This window comes from Triticum urartu, chromosome 5A (genome assembly GCF_056163025.1).
Source record: "Triticum urartu cultivar PI428250 chromosome 5A, HENAU_Tu73, whole genome shotgun sequence".
In the NCBI taxonomy this organism is placed as follows: Eukaryota; Viridiplantae; Streptophyta; class Magnoliopsida; order Poales; family Poaceae; genus Triticum; species Triticum urartu.
In genome coordinates this window covers 554,479,403-554,501,844 of record NC_141877.1, presented here as the reverse complement: position 1 = coordinate 554,501,844, position 22,442 = coordinate 554,479,403, and the positions used below count along the sequence as shown (strand labels likewise).

Below are 22,442 nucleotides of genomic sequence, written 5' to 3'. Positions count from 1 at the left end.
ATGAATGCACATCTTGACATGCCGTACACAACCCAGGAGGTGAAAAGTGCTTTATTCCAAATGGCGCCGTCGAAAGCTCCAGGAGTGGATGGTTTTACTGCGGGATTCTTTCAGAGACACTGGTCTCTTCTCAAAGATGATATTATCCCGGCGGTGTTGGGTTTCCTGAATGGGGGCGAGCTACCGGAGGGCATGAACGACACGTCCATCACTCTCATCCCAAAGGTACGACACCCACAACGCATCAACCAGTACAGGCCTATTTCCCTTTGCTCTGTCTTGTACAAAATTGCTGCCAAGTGCATTGTCAACAGAACAAGGGGCTTTCTGGATGATATCGTGAGCGAGGAGCAGAGCGCTTTTGTGCCGGGGCGACTCATCACTGATAATGTACTCATTGCGTACGAGAGCGTACACACAATGAAGAAGAGGAAAGGGGGGAAGAATTCCGTGTGTGAAGTCAAACTTGACATGATGAAGGCTTATGACCGTGTAGAATGGCACTACCTAGAAAGGATCATGTCCAAGTTGGGTTTTAGTGGCACATTTATCCGGCTGATCATGAAATGTGTAACATCAGTCCGGTTTTCTGTCCGTGTGAATGGAGAGCTTCTGCCATACTTCACTCCATCCAGGGGTTTGCGGCAAGGCTGCCCCGCTTCATCTTATCTATTCCTGCTATGCGCAGAAGGTTTCACAACCCTACTTAACAGGTTTGGAGGAGGCTATGTGGACAGAGGGATTCGTGTAAGTGTTCATTCTCCATGGATCAATCACCTGCTTTTTGCGGATGATAGCCTCATTTTCATGCAATCAAAGGTGGAGAGTGCCATCAGACTTAACAACATTCTGAAGGTTTATGGCGAGTGCTCGGGACAATGTGTGAACAAGGGAAAGAGCTCCATATTTTTTAGTCCGAACACACCAGAACCCATCAGAGAAGCATTGAAAGGAACCCTAGGTATCTCAGTTGAGGCCTTTAATGAAAGGTACCTGGGTCTGCCTACTGCGGCAGGTCACATCACCTCCAGCACCTTCAATTATATTGGTGAACGAGTCAGGTCCAAGATGAATGGGGGGACCGAAAGGTTGGTTTCCTGCGCAGCAAGAGAGGTGTTGGTAAAGTCGGTGGCCCAATCAATACCGACGTTTACAATGAGCTGCTTCAAGCTGGCTAAGAAGAATTACAAAAGTATATCCTCGTCGATGGCCAAGTACTGGTGGAGCAGCTCTGTCGATAGACGTTCCATGCACTGGATAGACTGGAAATCTCTTTCAGTCCCAAAGTGTAAAGGCGGGATGGGTTTCCGTGACCTGGAAACCTTCAACATCGCACTTCTGGGAAAGCATGGTTGGCGGCTCATCACAGACCCGGACTATTTATGCTCTAGAGTTCTCAAGGGCCGTTACTTCCCAAATGTCGATTTCATGCATGCTACTGTGCCGAACAACTCCTCAGCGACCTGGCGGGGCATCATGGCAGGGGGGAAGGCACTGGAAGTTGGATTAATGAAGAGGATTTGCGATGGCACCTCTGTTAACGTTTGGACTGACCGCTGGCTACCTGGGAAGCTATCCATGCGTCCGTCAGTTCAGATTGGAGATGCAAACATCCACACTGTTTCCGACCTAATCGACCATGAAAATTGGAGTTGGAGAACGAAGTTAGTAAGATCAAACTTCACGCCACCAGATGCAGATGCAATATTGAACATACCACTCAGGCACGGTGGAGGTGATGATTTTTGGGCGTGGGCTCACGAGAGATCCGGGACATATTCTGTAAAATCCGCGTATCGTGCTCTAGTGACTCGTAATGAACAACAAGCTCTAGAGGAAGGGGCGATCACTGAATCTTCAGAGACTGATAAACAGATGTGGACACGGCTATGGAAGCTCAAAGTCCTACCCAAAGTTAGGGTTTTTTGGTGGCGCGTACTCCGAGGTATTCTTCCGGTGGAAGCCACGCTGAAACACCGACACATTGCAACCGAGGCTCGATGCAAAGTATGCAAAGGTGCAGATGAGGACATGATCCACGCACTCATCAAGTGCTCCCATGCCCGCAGCTTCTGGAAGGAAGCTCGACCGTGGCTAGATATCAAGTTGCCAGAACTCCACCCCCTCACTTGGTGCAGGGACATTCTGTGTGAATCTCAATTTACGGAAGAGGACCGGGCTAAGATAATCACTGTTATGTGGGCTATACGGACATCCCGCAACAACATCACACATGACAGGATTAGTCTGGAGCCGGTCCAATCCTTAAAGTGCATTAGAGAAACCCTAATGTTGTTAGAGCTACCGATGGAATATACCAGAACTCTACCTGGCTATGGGTGGAGATCACCGGGCCCAGACTACATCAAGATCAACACGGATGCTAGCGTCTCTCCGACTGAAAACACGGATCCATTAATCCTACCCAAAGAGGTGGTGTTGCACGTACCGCCTCCGACTTCATTGCTGCCTGGAGCAAGCCACATGAGAATATCACGGATCCATTAATCGCAGAAGCGCTGGCCCTGCGAGATGGTGTCATCTTCGGCAAGCTTCGGGGTTTTTCGCGGGTGATTTTCGAGGTCGACTGCTTGGAGCTAGTTCAGCTCTGGAACTCGCGACAGTTCTCGCGCTCTCTTATAGCGCCTATTCTTCTTGAAATTGGAGGGCTAGCCTCTTCGTTTGTTTACTTTGACATTCTTCATGTAATGAGACAATCTTGACTACTTTCCGTGACCTGGAAACCTTCAACATCGCACTTCTGGGAAAGCATGGTTGGCGGCTCATCACAGACCCGGACTATTTATGCTCTAGAGTTCTCAAGGGCCGTTACTTCCCAAATGTCGATTTCATGCATGCTACTGTGCCGAACAACTCCTCAGCGACCTGGCGGGGCATCATGGCAGGGGGGAAGGCACTGGAAGTTGGATTAATGAAGAGGATTTGCGATGGCACCTCTGTTAACGTTTGGACTGACCGCTGGCTACCTGGGAAGCTATCCATGCGTCCGTCAGTTCAGATTGGAGATGCAAACATCCACACTGTTTCCGACCTAATCGACCATGAAAATTGGAGTTGGAGAACGAAGTTAGTAAGATCAAACTTCACGCCACCAGATGCAGATGCAATATTGAACATACCACTCAGGCACGGTGGAGGTGATGATTTTTGGGCGTGGGCTCACGAGAGATCCGGGACATATTCTGTAAAATCCGCGTATCGTGCTCTAGTGACTCGTAATGAACAACAAGCTCTAGAGGAAGGGGCGATCACTGAATCTTCAGAGACTGATAAACAGATGTGGACACGGCTATGGAAGCTCAAAGTCCTACCCAAAGTTAGGGTTTTTTGGTGGCGCGTACTCCGAGGTATTCTTCCGGTGGAAGCCACGCTGAAACACCGACACATTGCAACCGAGGCTCGATGCAAAGTATGCAAAGGTGCAGATGAGGACATGATCCACGCACTCATCAAGTGCTCCCATGCCCGCAGCTTCTGGAAGGAAGCTCGACCGTGGCTAGATATCAAGTTGCCAGAACTCCACCCCCTCACTTGGTGCAGGGACATTCTGTGTGAATCTCAATTTACGGAAGAGGACCGGGCTAAGATAATCACTGTTATGTGGGCTATACGGACATCCCGCAACAACATCACACATGACAGGATTAGTCTGGAGCCGGTCCAATCCTTAAAGTGCATTAGAGAAACCCTAATGTTGTTAGAGCTACCGATGGAATATACCAGAACTCTACCTGGCTATGGGTGGAGATCACCGGGCCCAGACTACATCAAGATCAACACGGATGCTAGCGTCTCTCCGACTGAAAACACGGATCCATTAATCCTACCCAAAGAGGTGGTGTTGCACGTACCGCCTCCGACTTCATTGCTGCCTGGAGCAAGCCACATGAGAATATCACGGATCCATTAATCGCAGAAGCGCTGGCCCTGCGAGATGGTGTCATCTTCGGCAAGCTTCGGGGTTTTTCGCGGGTGATTTTCGAGGTCGACTGCTTGGAGCTAGTTCAGCTCTGGAACTCGCGACAGTTCTCGCGCTCTCTTATAGCGCCTATTCTTCTTGAAATTGGAGGGCTAGCCTCTTCGTTTGTTTACTTTGACATTCTTCATGTAATGAGACAATCTTGACTACTTTCCGTGACCTGGAAACCTTCAACATCGCACTTCTGGGAAAGCATGGTTGGCGGCTCATCACAGACCCGGACTATTTATGCTCTAGAGTTCTCAAGGGCCGTTACTTCCCAAATGTCGATTTCATGCATGCTACTGTGCCGAACAACTCCTCAGCGACCTGGCGGGGCATCATGGCAGGGGGGAAGGCACTGGAAGTTGGATTAATGAAGAGGATTTGCGATGGCACCTCTGTTAACGTTTGGACTGACCGCTGGCTACCTGGGAAGCTATCCATGCGTCCGTCAGTTCAGATTGGAGATGCAAACATCCACACTGTTTCCGACCTAATCGACCATGAAAATTGGAGTTGGAGAACGAAGTTAGTAAGATCAAACTTCACGCCACCAGATGCAGATGCAATATTGAACATACCACTCAGGCACGGTGGAGGTGATGATTTTTGGGCGTGGGCTCACGAGAGATCCGGGACATATTCTGTAAAATCCGCGTATCGTGCTCTAGTGACTCGTAATGAACAACAAGCTCTAGAGGAAGGGGCGATCACTGAATCTTCAGAGACTGATAAACAGATGTGGACACGGCTATGGAAGCTCAAAGTCCTACCCAAAGTTAGGGTTTTTTGGTGGCGCGTACTCCGAGGTATTCTTCCGGTGGAAGCCACGCTGAAACACCGACACATTGCAACCGAGGCTCGATGCAAAGTATGCAAAGGTGCAGATGAGGACATGATCCACGCACTCATCAAGTGCTCCCATGCCCGCAGCTTCTGGAAGGAAGCTCGACCGTGGCTAGATATCAAGTTGCCAGAACTCCACCCCCTCACTTGGTGCAGGGACATTCTGTGTGAATCTCAATTTACGGAAGAGGACCGGGCTAAGATAATCACTGTTATGTGGGCTATACGGACATCCCGCAACAACATCACACATGACAGGATTAGTCTGGAGCCGGTCCAATCCTTAAAGTGCATTAGAGAAACCCTAATGTTGTTAGAGCTACCGATGGAATATACCAGAACTCTACCTGGCTATGGGTGGAGATCACCGGGCCCAGACTACATCAAGATCAACACGGATGCTAGCGTCTCTCCGACTGAAAACACGGATCCATTAATCCTACCCAAAGAGGTGGTGTTGCACGTACCGCCTCCGACTTCATTGCTGCCTGGAGCAAGCCACATGAGAATATCACGGATCCATTAATCGCAGAAGCGCTGGCCCTGCGAGATGGTGTCATCTTCGGCAAGCTTCGGGGTTTTTCGCGGGTGATTTTCGAGGTCGACTGCTTGGAGCTAGTTCAGCTCTGGAACTCGCGACAGTTCTCGCGCTCTCTTATAGCGCCTATTCTTCTTGAAATTGGAGGGCTAGCCTCTTCGTTTGTTTACTTTGACATTCTTCATGTAATGAGACAATCTTGACTACTTTCCGTGACCTGGAAACCTTCAACATCGCACTTCTGGGAAAGCATGGTTGGCGGCTCATCACAGACCCGGACTATTTATGCTCTAGAGTTCTCAAGGGCCGTTACTTCCCAAATGTCGATTTCATGCATGCTACTGTGCCGAACAACTCCTCAGCGACCTGGCGGGGCATCATGGCAGGGGGGAAGGCACTGGAAGTTGGATTAATGAAGAGGATTTGCGATGGCACCTCTGTTAACGTTTGGACTGACCGCTGGCTACCTGGGAAGCTATCCATGCGTCCGTCAGTTCAGATTGGAGATGCAAACATCCACACTGTTTCCGACCTAATCGACCATGAAAATTGGAGTTGGAGAACGAAGTTAGTAAGATCAAACTTCACGCCACCAGATGCAGATGCAATATTGAACATACCACTCAGGCACGGTGGAGGTGATGATTTTTGGGCGTGGGCTCACGAGAGATCCGGGACATATTCTGTAAAATCCGCGTATCGTGCTCTAGTGACTCGTAATGAACAACAAGCTCTAGAGGAAGGGGCGATCACTGAATCTTCAGAGACTGATAAACAGATGTGGACACGGCTATGGAAGCTCAAAGTCCTACCCAAAGTTAGGGTTTTTTGGTGGCGCGTACTCCGAGGTATTCTTCCGGTGGAAGCCACGCTGAAACACCGACACATTGCAACCGAGGCTCGATGCAAAGTATGCAAAGGTGCAGATGAGGACATGATCCACGCACTCATCAAGTGCTCCCATGCCCGCAGCTTCTGGAAGGAAGCTCGACCGTGGCTAGATATCAAGTTGCCAGAACTCCACCCCCTCACTTGGTGCAGGGACATTCTGTGTGAATCTCAATTTACGAAAGAGGACCGGGCTAAGATAATCACTGTTATGTGGGCTATACGGACATCCCGCAACAACATCACACATGACAGGATTAGTCTGGAGCCGGTCCAATCCTTAAAGTGCATTAGAGAAACCCTAATGTTGTTAGAGCTACCGATGGAATATACCAGAACTCTACCTGGCTATGGGTGGAGATCACCGGGCCCAGACTACATCAAGATCAACACGGATGCTAGCGTCTCTCCGACTGAAAACACGGATCCATTAATCCTACCCAAAGAGGTGGTGTTGCACGTACCGCCTCCGACTTCATTGCTGCCTGGAGCAAGCCACATGAGAATATCACGGATCCATTAATCGCAGAAGCGCTGGCCCTGCGAGATGGTGTCATCTTCGGCAAGCTTCGGGGTTTTTCGCGGGTGATTTTCGAGGTCGACTGCTTGGAGCTAGTTCAGCTCTGGAACTCGCGACAGTTCTCGCGCTCTCTTATAGCGCCTATTCTTCTTGAAATTGGAGGGCTAGCCTCTTCGTTTGTTTACTTTGACATTCTTCATGTAATGAGACAATCTTGACTACTTTCCGTGACCTGGAAACCTTCAACATCGCACTTCTGGGAAAGCATGGTTGGCGGCTCATCACAGACCCGGACTATTTATGCTCTAGAGTTCTCAAGGGCCGTTACTTCCCAAATGTCGATTTCATGCATGCTACTGTGCCGAACAACTCCTCAGCGACCTGGCGGGGCATCATGGCAGGGGGGAAGGCACTGGAAGTTGGATTAATGAAGAGGATTTGCGATGGCACCTCTGTTAACGTTTGGACTGACCGCTGGCTACCTGGGAAGCTATCCATGCGTCCGTCAGTTCAGATTGGAGATGCAAACATCCACACTGTTTCCGACCTAATCGACCATGAAAATTGGAGTTGGAGAACGAAGTTAGTAAGATCAAACTTCACGCCACCAGATGCAGATGCAATATTGAACATACCACTCAGGCACGGTGGAGGTGATGATTTTTGGGCGTGGGCTCACGAGAGATCCGGGACATATTCTGTAAAATCCGCGTATCGTGCTCTAGTGACTCGTAATGAACAACAAGCTCTAGAGGAAGGGGCGATCACTGAATCTTCAGAGACTGATAAACAGATGTGGACACGGCTATGGAAGCTCAAAGTCCTACCCAAAGTTAGGGTTTTTTGGTGGCGCGTACTCCGAGGTATTCTTCCGGTGGAAGCCACGCTGAAACACCGACACATTGCAACCGAGGCTCGATGCAAAGTATGCAAAGGTGCAGATGAGGACATGATCCACGCACTCATCAAGTGCTCCCATGCCCGCAGCTTCTGGAAGGAAGCTCGACCGTGGCTAGATATCAAGTTGCCAGAACTCCACCCCCTCACTTGGTGCAGGGACATTCTGTGTGAATCTCAATTTACGAAAGAGGACCGGGCTAAGATAATCACTGTTATGTGGGCTATACGGACATCCCGCAACAACATCACACATGACAGGATTAGTCTGGAGCCGGTCCAATCCTTAAAGTGCATTAGAGAAACCCTAATGTTGTTAGAGCTACCGATGGAATATACCAGAACTCTACCTGGCTATGGGTGGAGATCACCGGGCCCAGACTACATCAAGATCAACACGGATGCTAGCGTCTCTCCGACTGAAAACACGGATCCATTAATCCTACCCAAAGAGGTGGTGTTGCACGTACCGCCTCCGACTTCATTGCTGCCTGGAGCAAGCCACATGAGAATATCACGGATCCATTAATCGCAGAAGCGCTGGCCCTGCGAGATGGTGTCATCTTCGGCAAGCTTCGGGGTTTTTCGCGGGTGATTTTCGAGGTCGACTGCTTGGAGCTAGTTCAGCTCTGGAACTCGCGACAGTTCTCGCGCTCTCTTATAGCGCCTATTCTTCTTGAAATTGGAGGGCTAGCCTCTTCGTTTGTTTACTTTGACATTCTTCATGTAATGAGACAATCTTGACTACTTTCCGTGACCTGGAAACCTTCAACATCGCACTTCTGGGAAAGCATGGTTGGCGGCTCATCACAGACCCGGACTATTTATGCTCTAGAGTTCTCAAGGGCCGTTACTTCCCAAATGTCGATTTCATGCATGCTACTGTGCCGAACAACTCCTCAGCGACCTGGCGGGGCATCATGGCAGGGGGGAAGGCACTGGAAGTTGGATTAATGAAGAGGATTTGCGATGGCACCTCTGTTAACGTTTGGACTGACCGCTGGCTACCTGGGAAGCTATCCATGCGTCCGTCAGTTCAGATTGGAGATGCAAACATCCACACTGTTTCCGACCTAATCGACCATGAAAATTGGAGTTGGAGAACGAAGTTAGTAAGATCAAACTTCACGCCACCAGATGCAGATGCAATATTGAACATACCACTCAGGCACGGTGGAGGTGATGATTTTTGGGCGTGGGCTCACGAGAGATCCGGGACATATTCTGTAAAATCCGCGTATCGTGCTCTAGTGACTCGTAATGAACAACAAGCTCTAGAGGAAGGGGCGATCACTGAATCTTCAGAGACTGATAAACAGATGTGGACACGGCTATGGAAGCTCAAAGTCCTACCCAAAGTTAGGGTTTTTTGGTGGCGCGTACTCCGAGGTATTCTTCCGGTGGAAGCCACGCTGAAACACCGACACATTGCAACCGAGGCTCGATGCAAAGTATGCAAAGGTGCAGATGAGGACATGATCCACGCACTCATCAAGTGCTCCCATGCCCGCAGCTTCTGGAAGGAAGCTCGACCGTGGCTAGATATCAAGTTGCCAGAACTCCACCCCCTCACTTGGTGCAGGGACATTCTGTGTGAATCTCAATTTACGGAAGAGGACCGGGCTAAGATAATCACTGTTATGTGGGCTATACGGACATCCCGCAACAACATCACACATGACAGGATTAGTCTGGAGCCGGTCCAATCCTTAAAGTGCATTAGAGAAACCCTAATGTTGTTAGAGCTACCGATGGAATATACCAGAACTCTACCTGGCTATGGGTGGAGATCACCGGGCCCAGACTACATCAAGATCAACACGGATGCTAGCGTCTCTCCGACTGAAAACACGGATCCATTAATCCTACCCAAAGAGGTGGTGTTGCACGTACCGCCTCCGACTTCATTGCTGCCTGGAGCAAGCCACATGAGAATATCACGGATCCATTAATCGCAGAAGCGCTGGCCCTGCGAGATGGTGTCATCTTCGGCAAGCTTCGGGGTTTTTCGCGGGTGATTTTCGAGGTCGACTGCTTGGAGCTAGTTCAGCTCTGGAACTCGCGACAGTTCTCGCGCTCTCTTATAGCGCCTATTCTTCTTGAAATTGGAGGGCTAGCCTCTTCGTTTGTTTACTTTGACATTCTTCATGTAATGAGACAATCTTGACTACTTTCCGTGACCTGGAAACCTTCAACATCGCACTTCTGGGAAAGCATGGTTGGCGGCTCATCACAGACCCGGACTATTTATGCTCTAGAGTTCTCAAGGGCCGTTACTTCCCAAATGTCGATTTCATGCATGCTACTGTGCCGAACAACTCCTCAGCGACCTGGCGGGGCATCATGGCAGGGGGGAAGGCACTGGAAGTTGGATTAATGAAGAGGATTTGCGATGGCACCTCTGTTAACGTTTGGACTGACCGCTGGCTACCTGGGAAGCTATCCATGCGTCCGTCAGTTCAGATTGGAGATGCAAACATCCACACTGTTTCCGACCTAATCGACCATGAAAATTGGAGTTGGAGAACGAAGTTAGTAAGATCAAACTTCACGCCACCAGATGCAGATGCAATATTGAACATACCACTCAGGCACGGTGGAGGTGATGATTTTTGGGCGTGGGCTCACGAGAGATCCGGGACATATTCTGTAAAATCCGCGTATCGTGCTCTAGTGACTCGTAATGAACAACAAGCTCTAGAGGAAGGGGCGATCACTGAATCTTCAGAGACTGATAAACAGATGTGGACACGGCTATGGAAGCTCAAAGTCCTACCCAAAGTTAGGGTTTTTTGGTGGCGCGTACTCCGAGGTATTCTTCCGGTGGAAGCCACGCTGAAACACCGACACATTGCAACCGAGGCTCGATGCAAAGTATGCAAAGGTGCAGATGAGGACATGATCCACGCACTCATCAAGTGCTCCCATGCCCGCAGCTTCTGGAAGGAAGCTCGACCGTGGCTAGATATCAAGTTGCCAGAACTCCACCCCCTCACTTGGTGCAGGGACATTCTGTGTGAATCTCAATTTACGAAAGAGGACCGGGCTAAGATAATCACTGTTATGTGGGCTATACGGACATCCCGCAACAACATCACACATGACAGGATTAGTCTGGAGCCGGTCCAATCCTTAAAGTGCATTAGAGAAACCCTAATGTTGTTAGAGCTACCGATGGAATATACCAGAACTCTACCTGGCTATGGGTGGAGATCACCGGGCCCAGACTACATCAAGATCAACACGGATGCTAGCGTCTCTCCGACTGAAAACACGGATCCATTAATCCTACCCAAAGAGGTGGTGTTGCACGTACCGCCTCCGACTTCATTGCTGCCTGGAGCAAGCCACATGAGAATATCACGGATCCATTAATCGCAGAAGCGCTGGCCCTGCGAGATGGTGTCATCTTCGGCAAGCTTCAGGGTTTTTCGCGGGTGATTTTCGAGGTCGACTGCTTGGAGCTAGTTCAGCTCTGGAACTCGCGACAGTTCTCGCGCTCTCTTATAGCGCCTATTCTTCTTGAAATTGGAGGGCTAGCCTCTTCGTTTGTTTACTTTGACATTCTTCATGTAATGAGACAATCTTGACTGCTGGATGAACTCCCCCCCCCCCCCCCCCCCCCATGATTCCCGCAAAAAAAAGAATGAAATCTTGTATTACCATAAATCCGCACTAGAGAACAAACCTTCAATCGACGTCTAAATCTTAAATGTAGGATCTGGAGGGACCGAGACAAGGAGAGAAATCAGGGAGGTCCAGCAATGCCAACGACCACGTACCCCGGCGTTTAATTCCTCATGGATGATTGGTCGCCGACCTATACACATACAGCTGCGCGAGGGGTCTGGCTACTCCTCCCAGCACGCAGCACGCCGGCCGGCTGCGTCGCCGCGCTCGCCGGCACGCACGCGCGCGGGCACAGTGACGGGTCAACACCGGTCCGTTCGCGCAGCTCGCGGCGGCATTGAAAACTCGCCCTCTGTCTGACCACATCAGAGTTCAAACTTTAAAGCCTGGAACGAGCGCGGCCGCGACGCTGCATGATGCGCCAATGCGCCAGCCATCATGCCCTGCGCCGCGCCGCGTACTAGTAGTACGTAGCACTGTGCCGTGCCTCAGCCTGCGCCGCGCCCACGGCGGCGACAGGTGGCGCGCGCGTGCCTGGCTCGGGCGTCGTCATCGGTTCCCGTCCGTCAGCGGGGGAGCTGGCAATGGCATGGCAGGCCGTCGCCCGCGTCGCGACCGCAGCGCACGCACCGCGCGCGGAGCCCCAGGGAGGAAAGGTGGCGAGGACGACGACGACGGACGCGGGCCACGATCGGCACCACCACGGCTTGCTTGCGCCCACCGGCCCCGTCGCGCGCGGCGAGGCCACCTCGGCATGTCCCCCACCCCACCAGCATGGCAGCGCGGCAGGCGAGGCGAGGCGATTATTCCCGACCGGCGGATCCCGGCGCCTCGGGGCGGCCGCGGCCGTCTGATCCCTTCGGATTATTCCTCCTGCCCCGCTCCTCGGCCGCCGTGAGGCGACGCTCGTCCCCTCCCCACCCCGTGACTGTTGCCCGGTCGTATCGTCGCTTCACGTCGCTCTCCACGCAGACAGACACCGCCATTGAATGCGCCTGACCGTGGCAGGCAGGGAGCAGAAGCAACAAAACCGCAGCCGTTTACGCTCGTCGTCGCGTCAGACGACGGCGACGGATGAGAGAATCCTGCGAGACGTGGCAGCGGGAATTAAGCTGGCTGGCTCGCGCGTATAAATGCGCTGCAGGCAAAACGGGGTGAGGGCAAGAATGGCATTGGCAGGACACGGGCTGTCTGCTCTGGCGTGGCCCGCTAGCTACCGCTGCCGCTGCCGCACACGAACCAACCGGAGCAGCTGCACGCCTGCGGCGCCGTAGCTGGCTGCTACCTGCATCGGCGCATGCATGCTACCCTACGCTCGCTGCCTCGATTGGGTACCTCCGCTGCTATTATAAGTGATACAGTATGACACAAAAATTATATTGCTGAATTCGTATTTGAAATTCCCTAAAAAAGGATTCATATTTGAAATTACTCCCTCCGTTCCGAATTATTTATCGCGGGTATGGATGTATCTAGATGTATTTTAGTTCTAGATACATCCATTTCTGCGACGAGTAATTTGGAACGGAGGGAGTACTAGTTTTCAACAACACTATTTTTGCTACATACAATTTGTATTTTATTAGTAAAATTCATGATCAAAATTTAACACGAAGTGTAAAGGGGACCAATAAACCCGGGCAGAGAAAGTACCCACTGTAAAAGCCTCTAGCCTAATTGATGTGGTCGCGCAAACCAGCCTTGCCTGACATGAAACACACGGTAGATTACCGGCCGTCCACCCGAGCACCACCATAGCCGCACCACGAGAGCTTGATGCGGGTCTGACTTTGCCGCCATTCTTCCCTAGCCCAACTTGCTGAGGACATCGGCCTCATACTCGTTTCCAAGACAACTATACCTTGGCAAAAATAATGACTTGACTTGGCTTGGCGATGGTCAGCAGGTGCAAAAACCTACCCACATTCCCGCGTTTTTTTACGAAAAAACTTCTAATCTATTCAACTTCAATCCTGACAATGTGTACTTATGTTTCTCCTTCATGAAACGTCGTGGGCCGTCTAACCTATGATATAATTTTTTTGAACTTTATTGGCTAAACTGTCAACCTTGTAGAAACCTAGGCTAGGCTGTATTTAGACTTTTCTAGAGGTTTACCGGAAGACTGAAAGACCTAGGCATCCCTTGACCAGCTATGCAAAGATCTCACTGAGCATGAGTGGCAGCTACATGGGCAATAGTGTGTCTAAATTTGCTTAATCGTAATTGTTTGGGTTTTTTTGAGCAGTTTTTTTCACTGTATTTTTCGTCGCATTCAGATAATTTATTAATTTGGATTATTGGGTGTATTCGGACCCCATTCTTTGTTAGAATTTTATTCATGATTTGAACTTACGGATATGAAAATATTGTTGAATTGTTTGACGCTGATACGTGAAAAATTGAATTATTGATGAGTAGACCAGAGGTTTTTCCTGCAAAATAATACTAATAATACGGTGAATCCAGTTGCTCTTAACGCAATTTGATTTCAGATTAAAAAGAGTAGGACGCCGATAACTGTCATACGTGTGAGCGTTAAGGAATATGCCCACACGTTCTGTGTGGTGCCTAAGAGGACCAGCCCACATGTCTGTGTATGAGCAAAACAATTAGCGCCCACACGCCTCTTTTTTCTCTCCCGGTCCCTTTTACACGCGTGCGTGTGGGCGAAATAGATAACGCCCACACGCGCGGTACGACAGGCCTCGTACCTCGTGGTCCCGCACGCCCCACGTGACACGTGCGCCCCGCAGTTGTCATGGGCCGGACCCTCGTCCATGTTCGTTTAAGTGCAGTTGCCATGTCGCTGAACTATGCCATGTCAGACAACTACAGTTGCCATGTTTGCTCAACTGCAGTTGCCATGTTTGCTCAACTGCAGTTGCCATCTCAGGTCAAAGTTTCAGATTGCCATTTTTTAAACAACTACAGCTGTTGCCATGTGTGGTCTGGTCTGCTGCAGTTGCCATGATTTCAAAACTTTAGGAGTTGCCACCTACTAACACTAGACAGTTGCCATGTAGTGCTACAAAAAAAGGCATGACAAAAAACATGTTCTGATAAAAGAGAGAGTTGCCATGTGCTCACAAGCACGCTAGGGCAGTTGCCATCTGCTTACGTGCACGCTAGGGCAGTTTGCCATGTATCATGCAAAACATATGGCAACTGACATGTTCGGGTAAAAAAAAGAGAGAGTTGCCATCTGCTTGCAATCATACTAGGGTAGTTGCCATGTACACTGCAAAACATACTAGGACAGTTGCCATGTACACTAACATATGCCAACTGACATGTTCGGGTTAAAAAAAGAGTTGCCATCTGCTTGCAATCATACCAGGGCAGTTGCCATGTACACTGCAAAACGCATGGCAACTGGCAGCTTAGGTGTGGGAGAGGAGGCGGGTGTGTGGGCGAAATGGCAACCGTCCACACACCAGCCCTTGTGCGTGACTGAAAACTGGTATGTGGCCGAACTGCTAAACACCCACACAACGGCCCCTCCGTGTGGTAAAACGGATGTGTACCGCTCTCACACACCACACACACGAGTTGTCCTAAGTAGCATACAAAATCAGCTAATTCATGTCAAGATTCGTGCAGAAGTTACTGGACAGTGATGAAAGCGTGTGGACGAGTTGGTTGGTATCCTCGGGGTCCATTAAACGAGGAAAGCGAAACCCTAGTACGTACACCTCAGGCCATCACCGAGACCCGCGCGGCGCACGCGTCTGGACAGCGAGGCTCTCCGCTCCTAAAGCAAAAAAAGAAGCGGTCAAAACACGGCGAGTTGGCGCGCCGTCGCCGTCCTCAGGTGCCCTCCCACCGCAGCTTTCCCGCCTTACTTTCAGTCTTTCACGACCACCCCACGGCCCCAAGGCCAGCCACGGAGCCAACCCCGAATTCTCACCGGCCGAGACGCGACCACCAGCGCCGGTCACCGTCCCGGGTCCCTCCCGCGCCACCCTTGGCCGGAGGTCGGCACACGGCCGCATCACGCCTCACACCAGGCACGCGGGGCAAGCAACCACGCCGTCACCGGCCGGGGACCCCGGCCCCAAGAAGGAACCTACCACCAGCGATCGAATCACCCATCAGTCCATCGGTCGGTCACACGATTCACATGACACGCAATCCATTCATACAGCGGACAGCAGCAGCAGCAGCAGCAGCAGCAGCAACAACAACAACAACAACAACAACAAAGCAGGAAGGTGTCTTCCACAGGGTGATGGACGATGATGATGATAAAACTGAACGAAAGAGGAGGAGGGTCTTGACTCTTGACACAAGACAAAAGCGACCGAGCGCCGGCACACAAAGAACAGTTTGTGAACTAACTACAAACTACTAGACGAAGGACCAGTTGACGAACATGAAGGCGAGGCAGTGCGGCGCGTCGTCGTCGCCCAGCACCTTCCACGCCACCGCCTGCTCGTACGACACCGGCCGCCCCATGCTCGACACGCACACGCCGCCCGGGAGGTACGCGAAACCCTGTTGGACACAGGCACACACACACACAACAAGAAAGTTTGGGTTTCAGTTCATTGCTGTTCATCATACAGAATGGTGACTGGCCGGCTGGCTACATAACGTACCTGCTGCATGATCTTGGGGAACTCGGAGCAGAGCGCCTTGCGGCCGTCGTCGTCAAGGATCTTCTCGAGCGAGATGTCCTGGAGCGCGATCAGCGTCGTCTCCAGCATGTCCAGCCCGGCCTGGTTGGCGAAGGTGAACACAGGAGCAGCCTGAAAATTTGTTGCAAGCCAGTCGAACACTCTTGTTAGGCCCACACAATGCCGGTGTGAATATATGTGGCGTGACAACATGATCAAAAGCACGCAACCGACCTTCAGGGAACAGCACATGATGGAATCCGAGTGCTGCCACAGCGCCTTCAGGGAAGCGTCCGCGCTCTGCGACTCCGTGCAAAGCAGTTCCGCCCCGGTGTGAAACCTGCAAATTTTTCACGCAACCAAATTACTACCCTATTGTGCTAAATAGACAGGTAGTGCAGCTAAGATGAAATGGAGAAATGGCAACCATCTTCAGAATGAGGGAAAAAAAAAGAGACAGCCTTATACCTGTAGCTCCTGCCGATCCACCTCGCAAGCGTGTGAGCCTCAGGGGATCCTGGAGGGTTCTTCATTTCAAGCTGTCCACCAGGACGGGAAGGGGCAATTGCCATGGCCACCCTCTGCACCGATGCCACCACGGTCCTCACATACTGCCTCGCCATTGCTGCAACACTCTCTCGAAGGTGGTTCTCATACGAGAACTGGAAAGCAATGGTAAGCACTGATCTTGTGTTGCTGGTGCTGGATGTGTCGCTGGGTGCACGAGTCCCACCAGGTCCAACCTCGAGAGTGGATGCAAGGTCTAGTGTGCGTGTTGCCGACGGTGCATCCTGCAGTGACAAGTGCATAACACCGAGTTAGTTCAGTGTTAAACAATGGGACAAGATCAATGCTACTAGTGCAAACCATACTAACCGTCTTGGCATCAAGTGGTATCACACGGAAGCCCGACGGTAGCAGTGGAGCATCATCAGCGAACGATTCATCAATCGGCGCAAAGACAAGCTGCGCACATGCACCGGCAGCATTCTCATCAACACCGCTGCATAACTGCCATAGAAGATACCGATTTGTAAGGCCGGTGCAACAGATAAAATGAAAATGATGCAAACTAGCTAGTGCCAGCTGAAAGCATACCTGCAGAAGATACATGTCTCTTGATAGAACAACTTCATCATGACAGAGACTGTGTCCCTCAAGTCTAATAACCTCCAAGAACTGCAATTTAAAAGGTTAGTTTGATGGGCAAAGACCCTTCAATAATTAGTATATAAGACAATTTATAAGAACTTAAGCTAAGTTCAAATACCTCTTCATGCTCTAAGGTATGTGCAAGTGGCAGTATAACCTGACTGCCCATAAACCCACTCGCTCGTAGACCAGGAACTGCATAAGGACTAGCTCGCAAAGCAGCGGCAGAATAAGCATCAACACCAGGATCAGCCCATTCAGAGCGGTGCTCCCTCAGAAATCGTACAAGTAGAGCGGGCGGTACATTCTACATGATGAAACCAAGTTCACCCGGCTCAGTTATGGTCAGGTCACACAAACATCAACAGATCCCCTACTAAATAAAACTAGATGGTTTTATGAGTAAAAACCTGCAGCAACATTGAAGCCTTGGCACATAAGACGCCACCCCCGATTGCAGTAAACATCTGGGAGGGGTTGACATGAGATCCAGCAAGTTTGTTTGGAGATGAGTTGATAGCAATTGTAACATCCTCAGCACCATCACTGCTCATCAGTGACCAGCCATCATCCAGAAATCCATTAACAGCATCGTTGAAACCTCTGCAAAACATGTTGAGCACCTTAGTCAGGGGGCATGTATGGGATGTCTTTTGGTAAGCTAGAGCAGTGTGAATAGCATGTGCGGAATTTAGGAGCATTGCTACAAACCTGCTCAATCTCTGACTAAATGTTCTTAGAACTGCTGGCTGGCGCCCCCCACCATAGGGCATCTCTCCACTTGATTCATGCGCAATCTGCCTAATGTGACGCAGAGCCTGTAGCAAATGGACAAGCAATTATCACTTAATCATACATTAGTGCCGCAAGAGCAAATGAATGCTTAGTGCAGACAAAATCTTAAGTAAAATGAAATTGTAGAACATACCGCAATTGTCATCTTCTGCGCAAGAATCTTTGGAGACTCATAAAGTGGTCTAAGGACCTCAGGCACACTCCAAGCCTACAAAGAGATAGGATTATAAGATACATGTACATACTATGAAAGTTGCAAATTTGATCAAGTATAATTTTGCTTACATCCAAATCAACATGATCTACAATGTGGATCATGGAGCCACCCCCTTCGCAAGGGCGGATTAAATAGCCACTAGGTAGCACCTCGGCTCGGACAAAATTTGGAGTGTTAGGTCCTGATGGACCGCCAGTGGCTTGAGTCAAGGATCTCTCACAGATCTGCAGAAGAAGGCAGTGAGTAACAGTTACCAGATCTCAGCACAAACAATATTCAGAAGAGTCAACCTACTAGCATTAGCATGGCATCGCAAACATAACAGCCTAAAGTGTAATCAAAAGTTGTTTGATCCAAACAGATCAAGCCCAACAGAGAAGTTGACAAACAGATCAACAAACCAACATAAATGTCATAATCATAACAAGCAATGAGACATATCAATACCACAAGACTGCCATCTTCAAGACCGCTAGTGTAGCGGAGAATCCAAAAGTCACGCGGTGCCGCCAAAGTTGTCGGTGCATAAGTCTACATAATTGAGAGAACAATATGTTACAGTCAACGCAAGACCATATCCAAATAAACCCAGACAAGGGAACCCAAGTCAACTATAACTTGCAAGAGGATGCAATACCTGCATGTAGATAAGCTCAATAGTTCCACCATTACCCGTAGGGATAATCTGGAGCACATCCACACACCGACAGTCACGATACCAAGAGGGGCGATCCTTGAGGATCTCAGCAACCTGTGTGGTAGTAGTCTATTAGCAGGTGTCTGCTGAATGGAAACAAAAAGGCTCTGTGATGATGAACAACAACAACATACCTTTGTGGGCTCAAGGCTCACAAGACCGCAAGCTCGGGCTGCTACGCCACTACAATTGTGCGAAACAGCAATGATTCCAATGGAATCCGGACCAGGCTGTAAAGAAACTCGGATTTTAAATTCATCGCATATAAAGAAACTGAAATAATCAAACGCATGCCAGAGTTCCACCAGTTGGAATTATGACATTACCTTCATCCCAACCATTTGCACCCAATCGACAGCAGTCCCCGTCGCCTTGGACAGGAACTCTGCCAATGTCTCCTCAGCGATAGCGAGTAGACTGTATGTAACAAACATAATGAATTCTATCAAAGTTAAGCAAAAGAACATGCAAGCATCATACAAAAGTGAAACTGTAATTACCCTGCTGGGTTGTTCGCGTCCCTTTGCGGACGCGGAACTACTGCGTTCTGCTGCTGCTGCTGGTGCTGACCACTAGTAACAACAGACTCACAGCTTGTGTCTGTAGTCGCTACAGAAGGCTGCAATCATCGTTCAACGAAACTTTAGACGCAGGAGCCAACAATTTGAACAGCAGATAATGCATGAATCCAACACGATTTGAGTAATAAGTGATGGGGGCAAATCTCACATTATTGAGGTGCGTCCGCATGTAGCCGTTCTCGTAGACGAGACGGGACACCTGCTTCTGCAGCCTGTCGTTCTCCTCCATCAGCAGCTTGTTCATCGCAGACAGCTTCCGGTTCACAGTCTGCAGGCGAGAGGCCTCCTTCCGTTGCTTCTCGCGGCACCTACAATCAGAACATCAATCAATCTCGCCAGCCACACCAAAACCATAAAATTTCACTTGCTCATGAAGAAAACCAAGACAGCGATCTTGGACGCACGCACGAGATTCCCGCGTCATTACTAACGTTTTTGACATGTCACATCTCAGGTGAGCACCAAGTGTGTTAGGTGTGGAGGCATTGCAGCTACACAATGCTCTGGCACGAAAGCAACTAATATGGTCCAAAATCTGAACAAGAACTCAAAGCTCTGCTCTAGAAGATTCAATCACACTTGTTCAGCGAAGATTCAGCAAAAGAGCAACTCTTTTACTAGAAACAAGAAACACGCACCAAAAAAGGGCACGCCACAAATGGCAAAAACATGGTGAAAGGAATTTAGGGCAGGACACAAGGACGGGATTCCTTGGTATTGACCAGGAACCATCATGAAATCTTAGCAACTTTTAGAGCAGTGAAGCCAAAACCAGACTCTAATTCGGGCGCGGCGTATGCTACTACTAGGTGCGTCGGTGCCTGCTTCCACACCCCAAATATATCCCAGAACCACTAAGCAGAAACGGGCGAAACGGAAAGCCGCCGCCTGGAAAGGAGACGTGGATTCTTCCTGGAGCCACTAACTAAGCTCGGTGGAAGGATCAGCACCGGAATCAAAAAGTCGAGGACCAAGCCCAGATTTTTAGCCACGGGGGCCGGGCAACCACAAACCCAAGAAAAGACGGCCAATTTTGAGCAGCACCAAGAAGGAGCGGACGCGAGCGGTGAGCTAGATCGGGAGGCGCGGGCGAGGAGGACGCACCTGCGGTTCTGGAACCAGACCTTTATCTGCTTGGGCTCGATGTTGCTGAGGATGGGGCACTCGCGTATGAGCTGCTGCCGGCGCAGCGAGCTGGGCTTGGGGCACTCGCTGTAGACGCGCTCCAGCGCGTCCACCTGCTCCGGGGTGTAGCGCACGTACTTGCCCGTGTCCACCTGCGGCGCCCCGCTGCCGCCGGGCGACGACCTGTCCCGGTCCCGGTCCCGGCCCCCGCCGTGCCCGTGCACCACCATCGCCCCCGCCATCTCGAGCCGGCTACCGGGACGACCGCCGCCAACCGAGTGAGTGGTAGTAGTAGCTGTTGTAAAGAGAGGATGAGCCAGGGCCAGGGGCGCCGCCGCGTCATGCCCTCCGCGCGCCGCCTCCCGTGGACGCCATGGGCGTGGTGGCGGCGGCGGTGGTGTGGGGGGTTGTTGCGCCGGTGGGGCGAGGCGGAGGAGCGGGGAGAGAGCGCGGAGGGGAAGGGAAGGGAAAGGCAGCGGGGGAGGAGGTGGGGTTTGGTTTAATAGTGGAGCGGAGCGCAGAGGAGGAGGAAGAGGAACAAAGGGAAAAGCAGAGCCCCGAGCTCTTGTTTATACTGCTGGCCTTCTCCTCGTCTCCCTGTGGACTGTGGTCTCCCCAGGGGCGTTTCCGTAATTTCAGCGCCTTTTTCCTTGAAATGTATTTTCCGTCCATTCGTCTTATTTTTTGAAAATAAAAAATCTATAATCCGTCGAAGAATTCAAATGATTCTCAAAACATGGTAGTAATAAAAGAAATTAACGACTGGAAACATGGCATATTGTCTTCACCAGTGTCAAAAACGCTCTTATGTTATGGAACGGAGGGAGTACAGTGGTACAAAATAAAAACACTCCAACGTTGGAGTGTTTTAAGTTGTCTCACTGCGCCACAAAAATGCTTTTGGATTTTTCTTAGAGCTTGGCGTGTCGTACAGTGATCCAAGTGACTTGTAGAAACAAAACATTTGATTAATCAAACATGTTCCATAGCAAAAGAATCCAGATTGAAATTGTACGATAGTATTACATTTGAATTGAAGAAGATTATAGAGTAAAATTCACGATACCGTAACACCTGACTTGTTTTTGCAAAACATTAAGACGCAAAATGTAGAGTTCAGCAAATTCTCGAGCTACTCCATTGCACATTTTGTTCGCTTTTCGGACGCATTAGCAAAAAGGGCCAAAACACCCTTTCGCCTGGGAGATGATGATTTCGTGGCACCGCGCGGGTCTAATTTTACAGGAGATTTCATAAATTGTCGGTGTTTTTCTGATGAAAATTATCGTAATGTATACAGTACAATCAGTGCCTCACCCACGTTGTTTTTCATTAGGTGCCATGCATGTTTTGGCTAGAACTACGAAGTGTTCACCTACACTTGTATAAATCCTGGTTCCGTAGGATTAAAATGGGCATTGCTCTCTCCTTTGGAGGAGTCGTTTTCATCCGGTTTTCAGGGGTCGAGGGGCGTGTGCGCTGCCTTGGTGGCGCCATGCTTTTCGTGGCAAAGCACAAGGCCACGCCACAAGCATGCACGCTCATTCATAGTCAGTCATAGGGTGGGTAAACGGTGGCGACGGGCCCCGTGCTGCCGGGCTTTCGGAGGTGAGCGTAAACCACAAAGCACACCCGCCCTCCCCGCCCGTCAGTGATTTCCATGCGTCATATATATCGGGTCAGATCGGCATAATAGTCATTGTTAAAATAATTTTAGTCGGAAAGACCACTCTAGTAAAGTCGCTATATGTCCTTCGACATTCATAATTTATGGAGAGCGACACAAAATCGAACGCGCGAGCCTTCGTATTTGCAGGTTGAGGGTGTTGATATGGAGCAGCCTCCATCCGCAACTACTCGCACGGGAGGGAAGTTTCGGTACGACCTCTTACTCTCATGCGCAACCTGGTCAATGATGTCGTCATCTGTACGACTGCCGCTTCCGCCCATGTAAA

The 22,442-nt window shown here is 50.2% G+C and overlaps 1 protein-coding gene across 1 annotated transcript; it reads right to left on the bottom strand.

Annotated features, from left to right (window-relative positions):
- Positions 1-15,474: 15,474 nt before the first annotated feature.
- Positions 15,475-21,026, bottom strand: LOC125530045 (homeobox-leucine zipper protein HOX32). The gene is made up of 18 exons (XM_048694444.2): positions 20,467-21,026; positions 19,511-19,670; positions 19,282-19,400; positions 19,108-19,198; positions 18,916-19,011; positions 18,722-18,835; positions 18,532-18,615; positions 18,153-18,308; positions 18,001-18,075; positions 17,784-17,890; positions 17,483-17,675; positions 17,191-17,379; positions 17,019-17,099; positions 16,797-16,931; positions 16,389-16,711; positions 16,155-16,260; positions 15,903-16,052; positions 15,475-15,798 (listed from the first exon to the last, which is right to left on the bottom strand). The coding sequence occupies exons 1-18, from the start codon at positions 20,727-20,729 to the stop codon at positions 15,652-15,654; spliced, it is 2,589 nt and encodes an 862-aa protein (XP_048550401.2). The 5' UTR covers positions 20,730-21,026; the 3' UTR covers positions 15,475-15,651.
- Between the last annotated feature and the right edge of the window lie 1,416 nt (positions 21,027-22,442).

What these genes read in the sequence shown, in the direction of transcription:
- LOC125530045 (XM_048694444.2), bottom strand. Translation starts at nt 20,729, where the DNA reads ATGGCGGGGGCGATGGTGGTGCACGGGCACGGCGGGGGCCGGGACCGG. An exon ending in GTCTGGTTCCAGAACCGCAG is followed by an intron (nt 19,671 to 20,466) that starts GTGCGTCCTCCT and finishes TTCTGATTGTAG; the next exon opens with GTGCCGCGAGAAGCAACGGA. An exon ending in TGCAAATGGTTGGGATGAAG is followed by an intron (nt 19,012 to 19,107) that starts GTAATGTCATAA and finishes GTTTCTTTACAG; the next exon opens with CCTGGTCCGGATTCCATTGG.